The 23,364-nt window shown below is 36.6% G+C and overlaps 1 protein-coding gene across 1 annotated transcript in view; it reads left to right on the forward strand.

The window, feature by feature from the left end:
- Positions 1-23,364, forward strand: part of brinp2 (bone morphogenetic protein/retinoic acid inducible neural-specific 2) — a 218,505-nt gene that overhangs the window by 113,767 nt on the left and 81,374 nt on the right. The window contains exons 3-4 of the mRNA XM_041992672.1: positions 19,490-19,680; positions 22,749-22,930. Of these exons, the coding sequence (XP_041848606.1) occupies positions 19,490-19,680; positions 22,749-22,930 (373 nt within the window). The remainder of the gene's footprint in view (positions 1-19,489; positions 19,681-22,748; positions 22,931-23,364) is intronic.

The following is a 23,364-nucleotide window of genomic DNA, read 5'->3' on the forward strand; positions in this document are numbered from 1 at the left end:
TGAATACAATTTTCTCATTTGCCTTTTATGAATGGCTTTGTGTTATTCCTGCATAATTTGATTTTTTTAGAACTATTTGCTCCCATCATCCATACACAAATCTCAAGGTGGAACAAATTTCAGTGTAGACAGCAGAAGCCAAAAAAGCTGACCACAGATTGAGAATAACAGACAAAATAGTGCCTAAACAGTGACTGTAAAGGCAACTGAAATATCTGAGTGAATGAGACAATGTTGAGGAAAAAAGCGCAGTGAGGGGGGTAAAAGGAGGAAGGGAATTAAGGAGGAAATGAAAGGTTGGTCAGAAGAAAAACAGATATAGGAGGAGATAGGACAGTGCTGTCTCTGTGAGAAAAGTGTAGAACAATGTATGTGTGTGTGCTCATTTGTTTCTGCTTCTGCATCAGTGTGGAAGACAAATTGGCCATATGGATAAGAACAGACGGTGGGCAGGTTGTGCTAAGAACCAGTTAGTTCTACCACATTGTGTTGTTTGGCAGTAAGCCTAATGTTTAGCACTATGGGAACTGGCAAAATAATGGGAACATGAAAATAACCACGGCACCCACTTTTTAAGGCTTCTAGGACACTGCAAGGTGCACTTTCTGGCAAAGAGAGGCCAGTCAAACAGCAGGACAAAGCCACATGATGATAGGGAGTGGTATTGTGTTTACATGAAAGCAGAGTCTTTTTAATGTGTAATCATAGGGGATTAATCTGATCCATTTGGTATATATTTACTTACATTTAAAGATCATCATTAAATCACCCTAAGCTTTTAAAATCTTTTGAAGCAACCGATCTAGAAATTACAGTTTATTTAAATGAAAGTAATTTTACTTGTTGTCTCAAACATTTGGTTGGATATGTAAATGGTAAATGGCCTGTACTTATATAGCGCTTTTATCCAAATTGCTTTACATGTATGTCACATTCACCCATTCACACACACATTTACACACTGATGGCGAAAGCTACCATGCAAGGCGCTCAACCATGACCCATCAGGAGCAATTAGGGGTTCGGTGTCTTGCTCAGGGATGGGCTGCAAGACGACCACTCTTCCCCCTGAGCCATACCGCCCCATATGTGTTACAACAGTTAGCACAGTTACAGTTACAGTTACTGCTCATGTAGTTGGTGTTTTCTTGTGGTTTCCTTTTCACATATTTCATAATGCATTTTTCTATAATACAGTGAAAATATATCACAAATTGAAACTGTGTTGAAACAAATACATAATATTCTACTGCGTACTTCAACCCCATTTCTAAATAAAAAGTTAGGATGCAATACAAAATGTAAATAAAAGCAGAATACAGAAATTTCTTAATCTTATAAATCCAATATTTTATTCACAACAGTGAAAAATTGCATGTATCAATGTTTCAAATGAGTTATTTAAAATTATTGCTGATCAGTATGAGTCACCTGACTTATGATGACTGGAAGGTCAAGAAATGAACGAATGATGAAGAGTAAAAGCAAACTCTGAATCCCACGATTCCACCTATGTGGAAGTTAGTCTTGAGGGCATGGACTACTTAGCTTTGCTAATTGCTTTGTAAGGACTAATGAAAGACCATTAAATGGTACAGCACACATCTTTTACTTGTTAATCTTGCATTTCTTCTGCCTGAAAAATGAAACAAATTTATATTAAGCCAACTCTTGATATAAACAATGGATAAAATGACCATGAAGGATGTGAAAATACCCCTTAGTAGCATAAACCCACATTTATTTGACAACTATAATGTATTTTTTCCCCCTGTGTAATGTATAAGTGGTAATCTCCTTTACTGACTCTCATTGCTTTAAACAATATATTACAGGAGGAACCATGTCCAATTGGAGCTAATATAAGACCCTTCTATTAAAGTAGTGTTGTTTTTTTTTTACTGCTGCCAGCATCAAGTTCTAATAACTGTCATACTCCTGAGCTCAGGGGCCACAGACAATCTTCACCCCATACTAGTGCAATGGAATTGGATTGTAATTGGTCCTTGTGCCCACATGTGTGCACATGTCATGTGTGCACATATAGTACATGAATTTGCTGGAAAAACATCACACCGGGACATGATCGACAGCAAGCTGTGCTAATAAGTGCCACCAGGTCTGTGCATAAACACATACTGATTCAATTATTTCATCCCAGCTGGAATAAAAACCACAAACAAACTCATTCTGCTGATTTTCTGTTGGGAAATGACTCCAGGGCAAGACTGTAAGAGCCAGAATATCCTGCATTTGTATTCTTGCCTTTGCCTCTTTTGGTTTGGCTAGTCAATTTGAATGATAATTGTATAGTTCAGTCTCTATTCACTAAGTAAAGGGTTGGAGTTGCTGGTGGATGCCGGAAGAGGGTAAACAGAAAGATCCTTGTTGTCTCTGACAATACTGCAATACTGATCTCATTTGATTCAAACTCTCCCTCTTGCCACATTAGAAATGGGCATCTGTCTGTTGTCAGGAGGCTCAGTTATTATATTTTTGATACAACAGATTCCATTTCTGATTGCATTTAAGTGACACAACAGCAGAGGGGAAGAGAGAAGAAATAGAGACAAATAAAAAATAAGGGAATCATAAATGATTTAACATTGAACCACAGAAAAGTTAACATCGTTATACTGATTTTAAAAAAAAGTAGGGGTGTAGCTGCATGGAAGGGAGTAATCAGTGTCTCAATACATTAAAAAAAGATCTGCAAATAGAATTTTACAATATTTATTGTGACATTATAACCTATTCCAGTTTGATGGATATTAGAAAAATAAATATCCAGCTAACTTTAGTTCTGCAGCAACCATCAAGTTTTTGGTTATGTGTTTAATTCTTTAATGTTTCTACCTCTACCTGTTTAGGTATGCAAGCTATGATGGCACCACCACCACCTGTGTTTAGTCTGTTTTGCAGGTGCTCTGGGCTTATCAGTGGCATAAGCTACACTTAGGCTCAGTTTGCTCTTGTACCTCCACCTGCATGCAGTCAGTGTGTTTCCAGGGCTGGGAGATCACCCCTGTATTGGCAGCCTGATTTGTTGTTTTGGGCACTACACTCTCATTCATCCATGCACAGCTTACATTACTGATGCCCACTTGCTCTTGTATAACGTCAGTATATTTTACGCAGTTACTTTTATTTAATCACATTTGGCAACTTCAGTGCTCTAGTGATTCAACCTGACTCTGATTGTCTTGTCAAAGAATATTTTACTTTTAAGCAATGTTCAGGTACAATGAAGGGTATAGATATGTCTACTCAAGCATTTCATATTTGAATTTTCTATCCTTTGTGCTTCTCTATTTTTATCTTTGGTTTGCCCTGCAGGCCAGTCAAACAACTCTGACATACACAGTGTTTGAGATGTTAAAATATCTGGCTGAGTTTAATTTTATATTTCAGCATGAAGTTAAAGCAGAACAAACAAGGCAGCTAGGATTGACAAAGAATTAACATGTGATATTTAGATTTAATCCCATCATGTGACAGTCGAGGTCAAAGTCAAGTCAGACATTGTATTAAATGTAAAATCTAAACAACAATTAAAACGTAAACATTCAGGGCTTGCAGGAAATTGGATTTGTTTAAAAATCAGTCCAAGGTTAATTAAAAAACTGAAATATTAAATAAACAATTATATTTAAACACATATCGTGAAATTAATATTGTTATCTGTGAGCCACATGACATATGCTTATTAGCACTGTAAGAAATGTAATTGTTGGTAATGCCGGAGGGGGTGGGGTGGCGGGTGGGGGGTTTGAATGAGTTTTTAAACCGAGCTCTGACATCCTCATTTCACGTTGACTCTAGTATACAAGAAAAACTATGCATTTATAATTTCCACCTGCTGTATTTCATTATTTCTAACTAGATCACGAATGGCTAGTTTTTAATTAGAATTTGTTCATATAATCTCCCCCTTAAAATAATGGCTTAAGTAATTTTTTTTTCAAGTTTTTCTAAAAACACACACGAGAAACTGAACCAAATGTCTAAAATTAATTATTCCTTTTTTGTTTTTTTAAAAAATAGAAAAAAAGACTTTAGTACCATTAATTGGTACTTTTGCTGCATTCCAACTGCCTTAAAAACAACAAAAGAACCTTCTTATTATAAATAAATTTTTTAAACATTTGAAAAAAAAGTTTTTTTTTTTAGACTTTGTGATAATAGGTTCTTGTTTGTATGGTTGAAAAAATCTAAAGCATTTAAAATTCCATCTGCAGCATAAAATAGTCTGAAAAAAGGAAAGTAGTGGAATTGGTTATCGAATACACACCTGGTTTATGATGCATAGTTAAAATACTTTGAGAGTAAGATTTAATAAATTAAAAGAGGGGGAAAAAATCATATAATACCAAGAAAAGCAAATGTTTAAATACAGAAAATAAAACTGTAGGGATGATACCTGACACACAGGAACAAAAGCACTCTAATGAATAGAGGATTAATATAAAAGCTGAGCGCTGCTTATCAAATAAATCCCAGTGAGCATGACTATTTAACCAGTTCACTGTTAATGCTTATGCTGCACAAAAAGTCACACTTGGGAAGTGAAACTGGCGCTAATTATCCATGTCTTTCCTTTTATTAAAGATGTGTCTGCAATTTGTGTAACCAAATTAATGAAAACTTTGGAAACTTTCTCACTCTTTGATTTAGTGAGACCTGTGCGCATCAATAAGTAATCTCCCCCACGTAGTAAGAGTTATGAATAATGCAAGTGCCCACATAGCTGTGCCTCCTCAGAAATGTATTACCGCAGAATGGCAGGAATACCACACAGAGACAGGCGGTGCTTATCTCAACAAATTAACACTGGCAGGACACTTTCTATGTCAAAGACACCCAAGATATTTAATCTCAGTGTCTTTCACAACAATTACCCAAGAAACAATCAAACTGAAGGCTTCTCATTTGAAATGGATTCATTCTAATAGAGAAAGATTTATCTTGTGGTGAAGTGACAGACCTTGTATTTTGTCACTGGCCTTACATAGGTGGATAGAAATATTAATTAATAAACCCTAAAACCAGTTCTTTTTTAGTTTGGATGGGAAATAGGACTCACATACTAGGAGAGACTGGCTAGAGCACTCCTCTCAAAATAGCTGAGAGAAATTTAACAGGGAAAGTGAAGCATTCATCTCTTTGATTTCCCCAGTATGATACTAATTCAGGAAGGCAGGATAGCAAATTCAGAGCATGTCATGAATCCTCTGGGTTTATTTTCTTAAGCCCTTCTTCTCAAAATATGTCCATAAGCTTCTCTTAAAGTAACGCTAAAAAAAAAAAGCATGACGCTACTAAATTGACACTTCTTGAGTGTGTAATGTTTCATTACGAACCCAACGTATATCTAAGGTTAGAAACTGTTGTGTAAAAGGGTTAGTAACACTGCAGCACTCTGATTCTGAAGAAAAGGGCTCTTTAGCCATTTTAGGGTTGCTATTTGTACATTTAGCTGCTACAAGTAAATTCATTACAATATATTTATAAACCTCATTTTAGTTTCGGGTCTATGGAGTTTTACAAGAAGGTCCAGTGTACTCACCCTTCACTTCATGCATGCTGCTGTGTAACGTGGTATCAAAATGAGCAAACTGCACATAACTTAAAGATCACTTATTAATGCTGTGTGCGGCATCTCTGCAAATAAATCTAGACTCTTTTGCATGTTTATTAAATGTATTACAGTGTGTGTCACATCTGCCAGATGCAAAGTACTCAGATACAACAAAAAGCAACTTATAACCCCACTTTTATGGTAAATATTTCCATCTACCTAGTGCCTGAGTTCTACTAAACTACTATGGAGTATGTCTGTCATTCACCAGTTTACATACAAACTCACCAATGCACTAAATGCATGCCACTTTAGTAGCATGCATTTAACATACAACACTTGGGCACGGGCATACACATGGGCATGTTGCAGTTCCATGGATCGAACCAACAATCCTTTCGTTAGTGGAAAGCAAGCTCCTCCTTCCAAGTTTGGAGAAGTCAGCTAATTTAATAAATGCAGAGAACATCTTTCTTGGCAAGGTTAAATTAGAAACACAGCAAAGGATAAAAAATATAATTCCAAAATTTCAAACTCGAGACCAATGATGATTACCTTTCAAATTCAGCAGCAAATATCAGTTAACATAAACATGACATGAACTTTTACTTATTTGTGTTAAATTTAAATTTGTGGATTTTTAGTGGATATGTGTAAGCTGTTAAGGAACAACAGTATTAGAGTTGTGTGTCTGTTTTTTTGTATTGCATTAAGAATAAAAAAACGGGGGTTGTGTTTGGGGTGGTTTAGCTGAATTCTCGTACAGAGTCTATCTATTATTTATAGTGTTTAGTAGGTAGAGTGCAGAGTTGGTTGGTTTATTTGTTTTTCTTAGATGTTTCTTGCTGAAAATATCTGCAGCTGCACAAGTTAATCATTTTATAAGAAATATCAATTTACTCTTTTTTTTTATTTCTTCAGGAATTCCACTCAAACCTGGTATGCTAAATATATAAATATGATTAATTCATTATTGAAAACTTTTTGACCCTGACCTAAAAAGTCCAAGAACCCATTAAATTAAAGTTGTAATATATCTTTTCTGTGGGCAACTTTGAGATTTTTTATTATTTTTTATTTATAATCAGAAATAAGTAGATGTGGATAGAAGCATTAATTACAAGACAATGTTTTTACCATTAATTACACCAAAAAATAAAAATCATCAAGTAAAAATTCTCAGTAAGTATGCTTATTGGCCCTCTCAGGAGCTTATTATTATGCAGCATCACATTAGTGTGCTGGTCATACAATTATGGGATACACACATTGGCCACATGTTTTCTATCTAAATTTGGTAAGATATCATTTGAAAGAATCTGTAATGAGTTTTAAAAGGGGCACAACTTGTTGTATTTACTGTTGATAGAGGAGAATAAAAGTAACTTAAGAAAAATTAAATGAAGTAAATATGCACAATGACTGATCCACCTCTGTAGCCCTATGTATTGAAATTACATCCTGTTTCACAGCAGAAAATAGATCCTACAATTTGCTGCAATCAACCATACATATATGTATATGGGTGGGATTTTAACATGTCAAGTACGATTAATTCATTACAAAACAATTAACACATTTAATTGCAACAATGCAGAATGTTTATCAGTGCACGGTTTCCTATACACCGATTAAACTGATGGACACCTCAGAGCTTGGCTAAATTTGTGTTGCCAATTTAAGTAATTTGGCGCTATATTTACTAGTTTTCAAAGAAGCAACTAGCGACAAGTCTAGACACTTTTTTTGGTGTTATTGGAGACTTTTGGAGACTGACGAGAAAGCACATATAATTTACTTCTTCTCAAGGAGCATCACTTCCACCCCTCCCCCGTCCATTAGTGCCCACCACTGCAGTCAGAGCAGGAGACGTTCACCTTTGCTCCATGACCAGACTGAAAACGAAACTCGCAAAGCTGCTGCTGGATGATCCCGTCCTGGCTTACTGTCATATATTATTGCTTATTAGTGAAGAGTGTGGGCGAACATTTTTAAAAAGTTAAAAGTACTGTAACATGCTATAGACTCTTAATCAGAGAACAGCTGGAGCTGCTAGTTAAATGACTTAAATTAACACTTTCGATCTGTTCATTATTTCTTTCTTTTTCTACTGTTCTGAGTTGAAATGCAATTTCAGTGGTCCCTCACTATAACGCAGTTCACCTTTCACGGCCTCGCAGTTTGGCTTTTTTTTTTTTTTTTTTTTTTTTTACAGCACATTGTGTTCTGCGTCTATAATACTGAACTTATTTTTCTACGAAGGTTTGAACTTTGAGGGTGTTTAAACAAGAGAGAAAAGTGTGAAAATGTTAATGCCTGTCTGAGAAAAGTATGTAAAGTGTGTAAAGAGGGGTTTTACATCCTTTAAACGTAACTTCAGCAGTGAATGAGGGACCACTGTAAATGCATTTTTCCATATATCACTAGCACTTAAGTTTACAATATTAATGTCTATATCTATTATTTAATTCAGTTATCCACTAAAATACAGTTAAATAAAAAAAATGTTGCTTTATGTGACAAATATTGTTATACATTTAAAACACAATTAATCGAGACTAATTAATTACAAAGCCTGTAATTAATTAGATTAATTATAAATATATATATATATATATACACTACCGTTCAAAAGTTTGGGGTCACTTTGCCATGGGATTCAATAGGGAAGTGACCCCAAACTTTTGAATGGTAGCGTATATATATATATATATATATATATATATATATATATATATATATATATAATGTGTGTGTCTGTGTGTGTGTGTGTATGTGAGTCTTGGGCAACAAGATGCAGCAGAAGCATGACAATTTTAAAAATAGATGACAGCAAACACCCAGATACGCCAGCCTCGGCAGATGATGCCTTTCAGAGATTCAGGACACGCTGCAGATGTAACTTCACCACATGTTAAATTTCTTGACTTCCCCTCCATAATATCAGTTCCAAATCAGGATTACTGGATAGGTGAATCTTACTCAGGAATAATTTTTTGGCTTCAAAAAATCTTTACCTTTCATTTCATGTCATAAATCTGATTAGCTGACATAATGTGATTGCTGTGTTGTGTTCCCCGGCAGCGAGCCTCTGGTTTATACAGAAGATGCATAATGAGTTGGGTGTGAACGAGTCAGACATTATCAACAAACATGCACTGGTTTATGCCCTCCACATTGGATGGAGGGTCTATTTCCAGAGGGCTTCCAAAGGGCTGCAGGGAGTTATAATAAATTCTGATCCCAGAACATGAGGATAGACTTCACGATTCAGCTCCCAGACTGAAAAACTGAAACAGCCCTTGTTCCAGAGCATTTCTTTATATACACTATTAGTGAGTAATAACCTTTGCTGGAGTATTTGACAAGAGAATTTGACAAATGTTATGGTGCAAATTTAAGGTTTGTGGGCCTTTCTTATACAAAAGTCAGTAAGAGTCTCTTAGCTGACTGATGTATAAGAAAATAATAGGTGTGTCAGTCATAATTTTAAGATTGCAAACATTTTCATTTCAGAGTAATTCAAGCTATCTGAATTCAGCTGTAGAAGCAGCTCTGCATCTGTGAAAACAATTGCAATACTCTTGGTATTCAGCTGTGCTGTCTAGCAAACTTTTCTCCAAGTTTAAGTGACAATTACTTTTTAAAACCCATAACCCATAAGGTCTCTTTCAGCTTGTGTATTTGGGGTGTTGAACACAAACCTCATCCATGTAGACAGAGTGCCTCCAAACAGATGCTGATAAGTTGTGACCACTCTAGATGACCACTCTTGCCTGATCCCCAAAAGTAAAAGAAACACATTACCTCTGCAGAATGGAGTGGGAAAACCAAGTGGTCCAAAGGAGGATTTGGTTGTGAACTCTGGCTCTTTTTCATGCATCTCCATATATGCTGGCTTACAATATTGAAAGGTTGTTTAATTTTCTAAAATCAAGGTTACAGTATGTTTTTTTTTCTTTTCTTTTACCTCTGGTATTCTTCAGACTAGCCAGTCAAACATTGGCTATTTTGTTGTTTACTTTCATACAACAGAATTTTAAACTCTGGGTGGCACAAAATTCTAAAATCCTTCAATTGATGCCTTAAAACAACCTTGGGCTAATTAAAGAAACACAGTGAGTCTCCTCAGTTGGAGCAATCCTGCTGCTATAAATGTCCTTCTCACTTATGAGAACAAAATTTTAGACTATGATGCCAGGAGATCTCGCAAATACACAAATACAAACTCCTAAAAATAATTGATGCTCCTGAAGGTACAGTGCGTACTAATTACTAGCATCTAGTGGTACAAATGGGCATAGAAATCACTTCAAATACCAAACATAGGTGTGAATGGACAGCGGCTGTCAGTGGCTAAAATCCTTCTAAACATAAACAATCTTTCATTTCCCGGGGAATTCAGTGGCCTGAGGTGCAGCGATGACTCCACTACAAGCAACTACTTCAAAATTGTGTAAACATGCACTGTCTTCTTCTTTGTGCCTTGTTTATCCCAAACGGTGCTTTAGCACCTATCAAACAAAGCTAGTACTGCAGTTTAATGTGCAGAGATGTTTGTCTATTCAGACACAGTACTGAAAATGGTGGCACTAATATGGCAGCTGACATGTCTGTAGTCCTACGGCAAGTAGATATAAATGGCTCATTCTTATAGAATCAAATCATAATAGTTATTTTAGTGAAGTGATTAAATACAAATAGAAACAGATTTTTTTAAATCATATTTAAATATTTTTGTCATTGACCTTTGATTTTGTTACAAGCTGCACCTTAAAGGTCTTTGTATTGATTCAGATTCACTTCACCAACAAACATCCAGCCTGTTCTGATATAAAAGTGCAGCTATTGCATGCTGAGCCATGTTGTGTGTTATTAATTTGAACTCTTCAAGCTATGCCTGGCTCTGATCTTTGACCTTTACTCCATTTGGGATGTTATTTCAACAACCTAAACTGGTGGTTAAAACATGTATAAATGAGAAAGTGCCCAAAGTGACATATACTTAAATAGATTGCTATGAAATCATATTGGCATATCAGCATTGGACTGCAGAATTGTAAAGCTGTGTTTACAAAGTCTACTTACCACAGGTCTCCTCCAGTGAGAGTTTACAGTAGCGTACCTATAAGATAAGATGGAGTTAAAATTAATGTAAAAACTATTCTATATGATGAAAAATTAATGATACAGAACAGGACTGTAAGATGTTGAAATGACTGTTCTTCCAGTCCTATTTTTCTGTCTTCTGCAGTAGTAATGAAGTTCCCCTGAGCATGATGGCATAATAAAAACACCTTCAATGAGATGGTTGAAAATAACTCTCCTCTTCTCGTGCATCAAGACTCATTTCCACGGAGGATTGGTTGCGGGCAGCAAAGCCTAATTTTTTTTCGTGGAGAAACCTGAAGGTTGTGCACTCCCCCAACCACCAACTCCAGAAATAGGCAGAAATCATAAGTGGGTCACTTCTTATTAATAGGTGAGACTGTACCTGATTCAGGTGAAACTGCTCATTATAAAGTTTCAGCTCTGTTCACTTGCAACACCACAAACTTCTCATCATGACTCAGAGCTTGGAACAAACAGACTTGTGGTGAACGCAGGGGGAGAAAGCAGAGGTGTGTATAATGCACTGAACTTGCAATTCTCACTTTTCGTGAGTGTTTCTTTCTCATTTCCTACCTCTGCGTTTTCCTCTCAAAATCTCTTGTTCAACTCTTGACTTTATTCCCCCACATGGTTCTGACTATAAACCGGACAGATCATAAGCAACATTGCCCACAGCTTGTTACAACTGTATTGCTATATCAAAAATCATTATTATGTGGGGGCAAAAATAGAATCAGCACAATTTAGAATTAACTTGAAAACATCTGTTACCTTTTATCTGTAGCAGTAGGGACAATAAAACAGCTGTTAGACCATTTTTATACTCCATGGGGTAACGTATTTAGGAGTAAAATGAGAATACAGCAAGTTGGTAAGATTTGACTGGACTGGAATTCACTTAATTGGACCTGGCATCCCATGGCACCTCTACATATAGCTTCAGTGTGACTTATATTATGGCATTATATACTATATAATGGTATAAATCAATAAAGCCCTTCTCTGATAACATTTTTATTTATTTTACGTCCTTGTTATCATGTACATAGGCTATTTTTATCGATGTTGCAAAACATAATAAGCAAAATCAACCATATGCACTAAGGTTGGGGATTTCTACTTTGAATATGTAAGCACAACCTTAAATCTAACAGATAAGGTTAAAACAGCCCAAATGTTAAACTTTGAACACTTGAACAACTGATCATAACTACTTTCTGGCTGTGGCTGTCCAGCCAACAGACACTGTGAGAAACCAATAAGATGAGAAGCTAACACAAGCTACAGGAGGTGGTGGAGAAGCTACTTGGTGTGATGATGGCACACCTGATGTGATCTTTTGATGGCTACAGTAGCAGAAAATACAATTGTTTAAGCCTTCATAACATACCTAGACATGATAATGAGACATCCTAGTCTTATTTTTTTGCACCTATACTTTTGTTTTTGTTGTCTACTTTACTTGTAAAGGCCATAGGGTGTTGGTATGTGCAACCCCAATTTAAAAAAAATAAGCTACAATGCTGAAAAAGTGTTGGAAAAAAAAGAAAATGTAATGATTTGCAAATCTCATAAACCCACATTTTATTCCCAACAGAACATAAACAACACATTAGATGTTGAAACTGAGACATTTTATCTTTTAATGGAAAACATCAGGTCATTTTGAATGTGATGGAAGCAACTACATTTCCAAAAAAGTTGGAACAGGCACAACAAAAGGCTGGAAAATGAATTGGCTCGCAAAAAAGACAACTGGTGACAACTAATAAGGCTTTTTGGCAACAGGTCAGCAACATGGCCATGATCAAAGAAGCATTTCAAAGAGGCCTAGCCTCTCAGATGTAAAGATTCACCAGTTTGTGAAAAAGTGCATCTAAAAATCATAGAACTATTTTACAAAAAAATGTTCCTTCATGCAAAATTGGGAAGACTTTAAAGATCCTATATGTCGACAGTGTCAAAAGATTCAGAAAATAAGTAGGAATCTCTGTGTGCATGGGACAAAGATACTTGTGATCTTCGGGCTTTTAGATGGCACTGCATTACAAACAGGCATGATTCAGGAGGGGGGCAACTGCTTTGTTGGAGAAGCACATTCATGAGAAAATAACACAACGATAGCTTTCAATGATTTAAAAATTTACTATAAAATTAATTTTAATAGCAATTCAGTTAGTTATATTTTAAAAATATAACTTCACAAAACATTGTTGAATCTCAGTTATCCATATCAGTGGTGATATGAAACAGTGTTTTTGTCTATGAAACAGCATCTAATCTCAACTTCAGATAAATAATAACACAACCAAACCATTTTTTTTCTTTAAAAACATAATTTTAGCCAACAATGCATTACAAGCTACAACTCTGAGATGGATCTCACCGTGCAGTCATTGCACGTTTGTGCCTCTTTGCTTTGGTGTGTATGGAAAAACTATAAGTAGCTTTCTTCCAGTTCTTGTATCCAAATGGTGTGTCTTCACTGTCAATGGTTTTAGGTGGGCTAAAATGTCTGAAAGTCTAATAATTTGCACCAGTTATTTTTGAGTATTCCAGCCAGTTGAGAACTTAAAGCCACATTTCCTTTAAACTTCTACTTCTGTCCCCAGAAAAACTTTCAGTTTTGGCTGCACTGGCAGGATCATCACTGATATCTGAAAGGGGAAAAAAGGGGGAAAAAAAACCCTGAAGATTCAGTTTATTGCTGTAACAAGACACCTATGTGCCCAAAATCAGCTTTTCTCGCCAAGATAATGCCAAATTTAGATTTTTTAGAAGGCATCAGTAATAATTTAGTTGTTTATGTATTAATGCATCAAACAAGATGAATGTGTTAATTCCACAAATGATTCTTTCAGGCTCATAACAACACTGTTACATATATGTGCAAACTACAATTAAACCCGGTGGTACATCTCTTTATTGGGTGAGACTGGAAAACTGAGCTGTGCTATGGTTCCACATATCAAGTCAGGTGAATTTATCCCAAAAAAACTAATGTTCAGTTTTGGCCTGTACTTCACATGTTTAGTTGTATTGCTCATTCTACAGAAGTACAATCCTTACAACTTATACCTCGTCATAAAGGTGTTTCGGCAGGTTTTCACATTGGTGTTATTGAAGGGGGGGAATAATTGACAAAAACACAAAGGTCCTCTTTTTGTGATAAGTTTATGTATAAACTTTCTCATGTTAGTGCATTAAAAAAAAGCCTGCTGTCATTTAGGGTTTAAATAATATATCATAGCATACATGATGTAACACCCACTCTTACCCCCACCTCTGTGTCCAGCTCCTTTCTTGAAATTCTCAGCAGTCACATGTGCACCAATGTGAAGCATTTGGTAAATACAGGGTACGTTCAACCTGACAGCCGTCCACTTATATCCGCTGATATCTGATAGCTAACAACATCCAGGTGTGACTTTCCAACATGCTGCCAGAAGGAGTGGAAGAGAAATTTTTGCATAGTTAGAGATTTTCATCCCCCCTTTTTTCTATTAAAAACAAAATTCCCTCGGCTTCAGCGAAACTGAGCGCCAGAGCTGCAGGTGCAATCAGCACTGTGCTAAAACCTTTTAATTAACACCATCTATCATCATTAGCCAAACGGTCAGCCAGCAGTCTCACTGTTAACTCTTAGAGAACGAAGCGAGGAGAAAAGTAAATGATGCAGTGCACTTCTTTGCTTTTCGGCCCTGTCGCCGCCAGCTCCCCTTCGCTGTGCTCAGTCACTGCAGAGCTGCTCTGAAAACACATCAGTCTGCATCAACCCCACTTAATCAGTTTGCAACTGCTGGCTGCTGTCCTGTGACTCACTGGACTTAATACTAAACTAAAACTAATGTCTGCTCATGCATGTGATAGCTGCAGACTAATTGTAGTTTGTTGCATTCAAATGAGATTAACCTTTGTTTTGAGATATTTGTCATTTAACTGCTGCTGGAATTAGAATGGCTATGCTTGTTTATAACTTTGTTGTCAAATAAGGCTTTTTAACAGAACTGAAGGGACATAAAAAAATAAATCAAGTTTCATCAGTACTTGTCATAGAAGGAACCTTCTAAAAAGGTTGATGGGTTGCATTTCAGTAATATGCACAGGTTGAGGTTTGTAGAATAAAAAAATAAATTTAATTAATTAATTAATTAATAATAATAATAATAATAATAATAATCAAGACATTAACAAAATCTAGCTTGTGCACTTTAAACAACTTTAAACAAAGTAAAAATAGCCTCAGTCTAAACAATAGCACATAACAGATTACACTGTCTATTTATTTAACTGCTAAGACACCTAAGTACACCTTTACTGCTTCGAGTGTCAGTTTGACCAGGTGTTGCTAATCAAATGACTCCTCAGGGCTCAGTTGTCATGTTAAATGATAAAGTTCATGACACAGCTATTAGAAAAATACTGAAGAGACTGAACAAACATGGCTTCTTTGTCATTTTCAGGTGTAAGTCTCTTCTAATGGTAAATGGTCTGTACTTATATAGCACTTTTACCCAAAGCGCTTTACATATACATCACATTCACCCATTCACACACTGATGGCGGGAGCTACAATGCAAGAAGCTCACCACAATCCATCAGGAGCAATTATGGGCTCAGTGTCTTGCCCAGGGACACCTCGACATGAGTTTGATGGGCCGGGATCGAACTGGCACCCCTCAAGCTGCAGGACAACCACTCTACCCACTGAGCCATGCCACCCCCCGCCCCCTCTTCTCTCCAAAAAGAATATGGCAACAATGTCATTTAGACAAATGTGGCCTTAGTGGAGATGTTTGGCTATAATTCAGCATCACATTTGGCCCAGTGAGAGTATGTCAGCACAAACACCTCATACCGGACACACATGCAACCAGACAAAGATCCCAAACACACCAAAAAAATTTACAACCGATTTGCTTAAAGACAACATAAATTGATTCAGTGAGTTTGGACCTCAACCTGATTAAAATGCTGTGGTGGGACTTTAAGAGAGCTGTGCATAAATTTGTAAATTCAATTCATTTTAGCAGCATTTTAAGGAAAAAATGACTGCACAATAACGTGAGACTGACAAAGGGCTAACAGAAAATTAATACCTCGAGTTATTGCTACTACAGATGTTTCTGGAGGCTACAAAATCATGAAGTCTCCTTAGTTTATCCACACACTATTTCTGGATTTGACTCAATTAGACTTTTAATTGAAACAATTCAGTAGGTGTGATAAGTCATGTTCATCTGAGCCTGTGTTCACCTCATTTTAAGACCTGGCTTGTTTTTTTGTTTTTGTTTTTTTTTCAGTACAGTCTGCTACATAAAGTGTACTGAAGATGGGTGTACTTTTTTTTTTTTGCCGTAACTGTAAATGGCTATCTAAAATAAAAAGAATAAACCTAGGGTGACATGATGTCAAAATATGTATTGTAATACCAATGCATCTCAAAGTAATTAAAATAAATCCCCCCTAATGAAAATAAACAACAAAAATGTTGCAAAAACATTCATTTTTCTAGAACCACTGGGATTTAAAAAAAAAATCCTGAAATACATTGGAATCACTGACCTGCTACTGTGCTCAACATGCGTGACATGAATTCAAGCAGTTGTGGAAAATAAGCCAGTGTGTGGCTGCAGCAGTCATGGTGAGGCTGGCTCAGTGTGAGGGATAAAGCACATATTGTTTCTACAGGGAGAACAAAGCCCAGAGCTGCACTGTAGTTGTGCTGGGAACAAGTGAGATGTCTTGGACTGACTCTAAGAGGAGAGTACGCTGAGCATGCAGGTGGAAGGTAAAAAGGCACCAAAGAAGTAAGTGTAGGTGTCCCTGAAAACAACAGGTGAAAAAGCAAAGGTTTCCTCAGGTCCTCTTGACCTTTTTTCGCTTTATACCTTTTTCTCACAGCATAAAAGTGTGCTTTCAAACTCCGTCTCCCAGAGTTGCTCTGCTTTTAATGACAGAGAAATGAGACCAGAGTTCAAGATGGCTCGTACAACTTGTGTGCGGTAGCTATGTGTGTGTGGCTACACTTAAATTAGTGCACTATGTGAGAATGAAGCTCCTAATGAAGCACAAGTGTGACCGTGTGCTCCTGAGGCCATTCCTTTTGAGGACAGCTTTGTCATGCTTTGTACTAAATGGTTACAAATCTGAGCTCCCCTATGAAGACTAATAAGCGATGCAACAACAGAAAACTAATTACAGTCCACCACTTCTTTATTTGCTGAATGACCCTATTCATATTTACTATGTATTATCAGAGGGGACTGGCCTATTGCATGCTTCCAAGTGTAGTCACAGTGCTGTCAACAGCATAATTATGGTATTGTGTTGTTGTTAATGGTAAACTTTTGACCACAAAAAGGCAGTGTAAGGCCAGCTAGTGGAAAACCGAGACAGTGATATACCTTTCTCAGTGTATTTCCATTGCAAGGGGGTGTGTTTATTTGTGCATGTGTGTGGATGAGAGAGAATGTGCACTCATGGGAAAACACTGTGTCACTGCTGGTATTTTGTTCAGTGCAAATGCATACATAATGTGCTAACATTAAGTGCTTGTTTTGGCAGTGGATTTATGCAGATGAGGGGCATCTACTTTTCTGCTGGTATCGGCATAATCATCACATATCTCAGGGCTCGGCTGTTGCAGGAGTGAGGTGATGAAATGATTACAAGTGACATGAAAAGGATAAAAATTTCAGATTAATATCTCTGTCAGCTCCTGTGTCCTGCTGACTATTTATAAGTTCCTTTGCACTTCCTAGCTTTTTCTTCATTAACTCAGTTCTTTTAACTTTAAACAATTAAGTTAAGGAGGTTTGAACCAATTTCCGGTCTCTAATAACATGTTTCATTTGTGTTTTTAATTCATGCGGGTTACCATTACAAAAGCTGTGTTTAAATCAAAAAGCAAAGCTGCTCACTATAAAATCAAAGCAATGGGAGGAAATATGTTAAAATGCAAAATTAACATGTCCCACATGTAACATTTGCCATTATTTAATAATTACTACATAAATCTTTGAGATTTTACTAGATCAGATATAAACAAACAAGATCAAAAGCAAGATTACTTGTAGCCTGTGTTCATGGTTTTGCATTTTAATGGGAAAAGCACATGACTGCTTTGTAGCTTATATTGAGTCACAGATTTGAAGGTATCTGGTTAAGATAGCAGATATAACCTTAGGTGTTGGATAGCTGCCACAGTAATGATGATAAATGTAAATAAAACCAACCACTTCAGGAGTTGGATTAAGAGAAAGGCCAACTTATTTTAATACATTTCACTCATCTGAGTGGGAGTTAAATTCCATCACAGTGGCTTAACTTAGTCCCCACTGAGTTGCCATAGTAATTTTTATTGGTGACCAAGATGCAACAAGCGGTGACAAATAAATAAATAATATATACTGTGATGTGGACCAGGACTGCTGTTAAAACTCAGGAGAAGCCTTGATGGAGGAAGTATTCTCTTGTTTGAGAAAAATCCTGAGTGTCTTCTTCTAAATGGGGCTGTAAAGCAGTTTACCCAGTAAACCTATGTCCTAATGAACAAAAATGATCTGTTAAATAATTTAGTGTGTTGCTTGATGTATAAAAGGAAATTACATAAATCCTTAATGCACATTAATGTCATTATATAACAGAATTAATGACAGCCATAGCTGTTTATGAGGGGCCATTTGAGACATTATTCAGAATTACCCTCTCACAGACACATGAAATTTAAGTCATTCACACATTGTACTAAAACCTCTCATATATTATACTGAAATCATTCACACATTATAGTAAAACCTCTCATACACTATACTGAAATGCTCTTATACACTATACTGAAATACTCTCACATACTATACTGAAATCTCCTCTTATATACTATACTGAAATGCAGCTCCCTGTCTCATCCTTGACTCAGTGTTTGATAAAGGAAGTTCGTGTCCCCGGTTAGTACATCAACTGCAACATGTTTTTGTGTGTGCAATCAAGTTTGCACATGTTTTACACAGGCAAACTTTTTGTGAATCAGGCCCTCTGTCTGAGTATGTGGTTTGCAGTGTTTGGCGATACTGACAGTTTTTTGCATGAAATAACAAAGAACTGCTAAACTGATGCGTTCACAGAATGCAACTAAAATAAGCACAGCTTGATTATCTATAATTACAGTGGATATAATGTCTAAATGTTTGGCTTGGACACCTGGGATCTCAACAAAAGAGCTGAAGCCAGAAGTGGTTGTCCAGAATTGCAGCACGGTAAATTCCTGCTCAGATATGATAAGAAGAGCAATGATTACATCAGTTTACTATATACAATAAAATACTTAACAGGGACACACAAATGAAACCTTAATCAGGGCATTAATAAAACAGTATGGATTAAACAGAAAGACTGAGATTGAAATTTATGGTTAAAATAGATCTGTGCAGGCTCAATTAGAATGAAGTGAACTTCAGACACAATAGTTAAATAGGTGAAATAATTAAAAGACAAATCAAAATGGTAATGAAGCCTTTTGATTTAAATAATTATTCAGAAAATATTTAAGAGAACATGTATGATAGTCTGTCTATCAAGAGCCAGATGCAGGTTTTCCCCCTCTGTTTCTGCTGATGTATTATTTTTCCAGGTTGTAATATTGCAAGTTATGAATAGTTATGTTGATAGTGGCATGGTCATTTTACAGTGATGCACTGTGCTCACAAATCCTATAATCTTGATTTTTCTTCTTCTAACCTAGTGAAGCACTTGTCATACACATTGTATACTCACCTGTTAATGTATTTGTAATTGCAGGGAGTTCAGCCACTGGAAGGTGAACAGCCTGGCTACAGAGAAGAGAGGTTTCCTCAAAGCTCCCTTACCCTTAGCACCAGAGTTCCTACGCAACCTGCGGTTACTGGGGCGACGACCAACCCTGCAGCAAATCAACGAAAACCTCATCAAGAAGTACGGGACCCACTTCCTAGTTTCTGCTACCCTGGGAGGTAAGAAAGGACTGTGGGTGATTGTCTTTATTTTAGGGTTGGGATATGTGAGGACACACCAAAAATAGAAGACTTACTCATTTTAGGCCTCAGAGGAGAAACAGCACGCATTAGTGTAGCACTGCAGAGGAATGTCAAGTGAAAAGCAACAATTGCGAGAGCACACACACCTAGCACCTGCTGCATTCAACCATGGTTGCTTTTCACAGCAGTAATTTTCCACTCATCCTACAATCTGATGAACATTACACACAGCTGCAGGTCTTACAAAGCAGTAGAGGCATTAAAATGACCCATTTCTTTGCATAAGTCTCTCTTTATTGGAATTCTTTTTTACCTCGATCCCTGAGGAGAGAAGTAATTCACAAAGCAGAATTGCCAGCTGTATTGATCCTATGCACCCCACAAAAACAAGACTGATGGCCGTTAAATGCTCGAGGTACCACCTTTTGATATTGATATAGTGCTGAGTCTGGTCATAACATTGCAAAGTCTAGCGGTTAAGTCTGTTATTTTTTTACAGTTGGTTGATTTTTAATATGTGGACTTCATAAGAAAAAAAGAAAAAGAACGAAAACATCTCTAAGCATCCCTTACATCAAAGTCAAGGCAGGATTTACAAGCCCGCAACACTCAAATCAGTCAACCCTGTAATACACTGAAAGGTATATTTACTCATTTAAAAGTTCTACTATAGGCTTTAGATGAAAAAGCACATCACTCCAAATTTAAATTATCCATATATCTTCAGTCTGCAGTGTTGTCAGATAGTGGCCACCTCCCCTGTTGCATATAGAAACTGATCACACCTCCGATAGATCCAAATTTTTTACAGATAGAGTCTATCCACAGACTGCAAACGTCGCTGTCATATATCACTCATTGTATGCACTAGACATCGGCATGTGAGATGGAAGAGATGAATGCAGTGTCAGCCTGATAAACTATATATGTAATTAACAGCCTCAGCTGAATGTGCAGAGCCAGTTTGCATACTGATTAGACTGTAGAGCAAAAGCACCCGTTCCTGATATCTATCAGTTGTTCTCTTTTGTTCTGTTTTCATTTCAGTGTTGCCTACTGTTTTGCCTGCAGCACTGAAGTGTGTTTTGCTAAAACTAAAGTGAATACATTGATTTAATGAAGCTAAGGAGTCTAAAAAAGTTCTTTTTTATATTTATAAAATGAGATGTAATACATTGTGAGAATAAAAATAACTGACTATTTATAGTTTAGTGTACAGGTGAAACTAAAAAAATTAGACTATTGCATAAAATTTTAATTTTTTATTATAATAATATATAGACTCATTACATGCAATGTGAGATATTTCAAGCATTTATTTGTTATATTTTTTATGATAATAGTTTACAGCTTATTTAAGCCCAAAAATCAAAATCTCAGAAAATTATATTATATGATATCAAAAAAAAAAACAAAAAAAAAAAACAGGATGAATACAGAAATGTTGACCATCTGAAGAGTATAGTCATGCATATGAACTCAGTACTTGGTTTGAGCCCCTTTTGCATGAATTACTGCCTCAATGCGACATGGCATGGATGTTATCAGCCTGTGGCACTGATGGGGTGTAATAAAGACCAGGATGCTTTAATAGTAGCCATCAACTCTTCTGCATTGCTTGGTCTCATGTGTCATCTTTCCTTGGCAATGTCCTAAAGATTTTCTGTGGTGTTCAGGTCGGGAGAGTTTGCTGGCCAATCAAGCACAGTAATCCTTTGGTCATTGAACCAGGTTTTGGTTCTTTTGGCAGTGTGGGCAGGTGCCAGGTCCTGCTGGAAAATAAAGTCAGTATCTCCACAAAGCTTTTCTGCTGAAGGAAGCATGAAGTGCTCTAAAATCTCCTGGTAGACGGCTGTGTTGACTCTGGCAGATTACATTTTTCTTTTTATAAACATTTCTTTTCATAAAAATTGTTGATTTCCAAAGGACTGCCTTTAAGCAACTAACTTATGACTCATTGAAGCATTAAAAACAAGAGAACCAACTCAAGGGACAATCTAACATTGTGTTCACAAATGACAGACAAAAAACTTTGAATTGTATTTTTCTGCTGTTTGTTAGAAGGAAATGTTCACAAACACTCATAACATATTAAAGAAATGGATAAAAATTTATTCATAAGATAGTAATCTTGTAGGAGTTTGTAATTCCCATAAAAACTCTATCACCTTTTAACAGCCATTGCCTTTCCAATACCTATTGTAGGAAATGACATGTTTGTTGGGCAAGAATCAAATAATCCATAGACACCTGATTTAAAATGCTGACTTTTATCTGATTTTTTTTAATGGATGCTTCTCTTTTTACTGCTACTTTGAGGCTAACTCAAGTGAAGAAAGTTGGATAATAAAGTGGGAAGTTTGGGTAATTTCCAGGCAATACACAGAGCCAAGTTTGTTCAGCAGTTTAGACTTTTTAAAAAGTTTGGAAGGTCAGCACCCATTCAGGTTTCAGAGGTGACTGACATTGACCTGTAACAAACAGAATATGTTTCTTTCAAGAAATATGATTTGATTTTACAAGCAGAACCATTAACCTTCTGACAAATTCAGCACAATACTACCATTATGACTAAACAAAAAAAAAAAAAAAAAAAAAGAAAAAGAAAAGAAAGAAAGAAAGAAAGAACACAATCTGGCCTCCATTTAATTTGCCTTATCAGTTATTACAAGTGAGCCACAAGCATGTTATAACACAACATCGGAAAGCATGGGAAAGTAGAGCCTGCTGTTTAATGTTAATGGCTCTGTAATTGAAAATAAAGAGAGCAAAGCCAAGGAAAATTATACAGTGTCTGCGTCACAGCAGACAAACCGCAAAACCACAGTGAAACAGCAGAGCCCTGCCAAAGAAATGTCACATGTAAAAACACAATGTCTCCTCAGTTCTTCCAAACATAACATCAGTCTGTCAGCATGGAGGAGGTAAACCTTCAGCAGCCATTCTAAACACACTGAAAAGATGCCTTCATTTAACATTGCCATAGAAATGAGTAGTTTTCTGAAATAATATCGATCAAGCTTTAACTGATTATTGACCCACAGGAGAAGAGTCGTTGACCATTTTCCTGGACAAACAGAAGCTCAATAAGAAGTCTGAGGGCAACAGCAACAGCTCAGTGGTGTCTCTGGAGCTGCTCCATCAGCTAGCGGCTTCCTACTTCACTGACCGAGAGAGCACCCTACGGCGACTCCACCACCTCCAGATCGCAACCTCTGCCATTAAGGTAGTGTACGCATTGACACACCAAGTCTACTTACAGCTCACATCCACATGCTTCTTGTTTGCTTCCATTCTTTGCTGAAAAATGTCTGTTTTGTTACACAGCTCATGTTCTGTATGTGCAAATGTTTATTTGTGAAACAGTGATTTGTGTTTGCAATTCTACAGATTCCCAACCAACCACCGCAAAATTAACAGCCTGATAAAACTGTCCCTTTGAGATATATAGCTCAATACTGAACCTATAGCAAGTAGTTGCAACAATCACTTTTACAGATTTATACAAGGTACATTGTTCCTTAAAAATTACCAAGAGATTAAAAAGTTTGCGAGGACAGCATTTTTCGTTAGATGCAGGCTGGATTAACAGCGTGGTCTTTGCACTGTGGCCCTCAAAGGCACTAAAAGCATGGCACATTTTAACAGAAATATAATATT

The sequence above is a fragment of the Melanotaenia boesemani genome, chromosome 8 (genome assembly GCF_017639745.1).
Source record: "Melanotaenia boesemani isolate fMelBoe1 chromosome 8, fMelBoe1.pri, whole genome shotgun sequence".
NCBI classification, from domain to species: domain Eukaryota; kingdom Metazoa; phylum Chordata; class Actinopteri; order Atheriniformes; family Melanotaeniidae; genus Melanotaenia; species Melanotaenia boesemani.